Here is a 1,211-nt window from a genome sequence, read left to right on the forward strand (position 1 = left end):
TTTTTTTTAATGGTCGCAACGAGATTTTTTTCTTCTTTATATAAAACTAATTCGCCTATAAAAAAAAAAAACAAAAAAATTGGCAACGCCATTGTTATATTGACGTCAGCAGAGACAGAATTTTTTTAGGAGAGAAACAGAGTAGTTATTAGTTTTTCTTTAGTCTCTCTTATGATTATTTTATCTTTAAATAAAAATTCTTTTTAACCGGTTTTCTTTTATGCAATTTAAGTGCATTTTTGTGTTCAATTCCTTTTTGTATTGAATTTTCTAAAATAATTAATTTCAAGTAATTAAATTGGATATAATATTACATTACCTTTTACCTGTTTCTTTAATAACCGTTTATGCTCTCACCTACCTGTATATGTTTGTTTTTTCTTCCTTTTGTTTTTCCTTTTTCTTTATTACTTTATTGTTTGTATTCGTTTTTTACTTTGAATTATTAATGATTCATTTTCTTAGCATTTTTTTAATGTTAATTATAAAAAAAATTCAGTCTCTGTTCGCCGTTTCGTTAAGAGATTGTGTGTGTGTTTTATCAAGTTTTAATTGTACCTATATTGTCTATTTGCATTTTTCTATTTATAAAATTTATTTGAAGTGTATTGTGTTTTTTTGCTGTCTTTTTTTATCTCCTTTTTAATTGTTGTTATTTTGTTATTGTTCTAGTTTTTTGTTATTAAAGTGTTGCCAACTATATTATAATTAAATAAAACAACGATCAACAAAAAGTTCATCTTAAAACTATACAATTGTGCAAATAATTAACAAAATTTGACTGTGGATTATAAAATATCTGCTTTTCACAGCTTTTATAACATTTATTTGGATACTATTGACACGAAAAATTTTTAAAACTGGCGGAAGAAACAGCAGAAAATTCCAACATGAGTTGGGGTACTGAATTATGGGTAAGTTTTGTCTGTAATTATTTCTATACCAAAATATATTCGCTTCAAATGCGAATTATTGTATAGAGTTTTATTGAACAGAATCATTGTAGAGAATTCAGGAAATCATTTTCTGAAAAAAATGTTCCGCATGCTAGTTTTCAGTTTTGGTTCCATTGTCCAACCAAAAGTGTTCGATTTGCTTTCGTACAGTTCTAGTTCAGTTCTAGTTTAGTTCTAGTTCAGTTCTAGTTCAGTTCTAGTTCAGTTCCAGTTCAGTTCTAGTTCAGTTCTAGTTCAGTTCTAGTTCAGTTCTAG

The 1,211-nt window shown here is 26.8% G+C and overlaps 1 protein-coding gene across 5 annotated transcripts in view; it reads left to right on the forward strand.

Annotated features, from left to right (window-relative positions):
* The window catches only part of LOC111685604 (formin-binding protein 1-like), a 111,500-nt gene that overhangs the window by 719 nt on the left and 109,570 nt on the right, over window positions 1–1,211 (forward strand). For 4 of the 5 annotated variants that reach the window (XM_046952811.1, XM_046952810.1, XM_046952814.1 and 1 more), the window contains exon 2: window positions 673–914. In XM_046952811.1, coding sequence (XP_046808767.1) covers window positions 891–914 — 24 coding nt within the window. In that variant the 5' untranslated portion in view covers window positions 673–890. Of the gene's footprint in view, window positions 142–672; window positions 915–1,211 lie in introns of all 5 variants that reach the window. The other variant, XM_046952812.1, reaches the window with a different exon arrangement.

The sequence above is a fragment of the Lucilia cuprina genome, chromosome 5 (assembly GCF_022045245.1).
Source record: "Lucilia cuprina isolate Lc7/37 chromosome 5, ASM2204524v1, whole genome shotgun sequence".
NCBI lineage: Eukaryota > Metazoa > Arthropoda > Insecta > Diptera > Calliphoridae > Lucilia > Lucilia cuprina.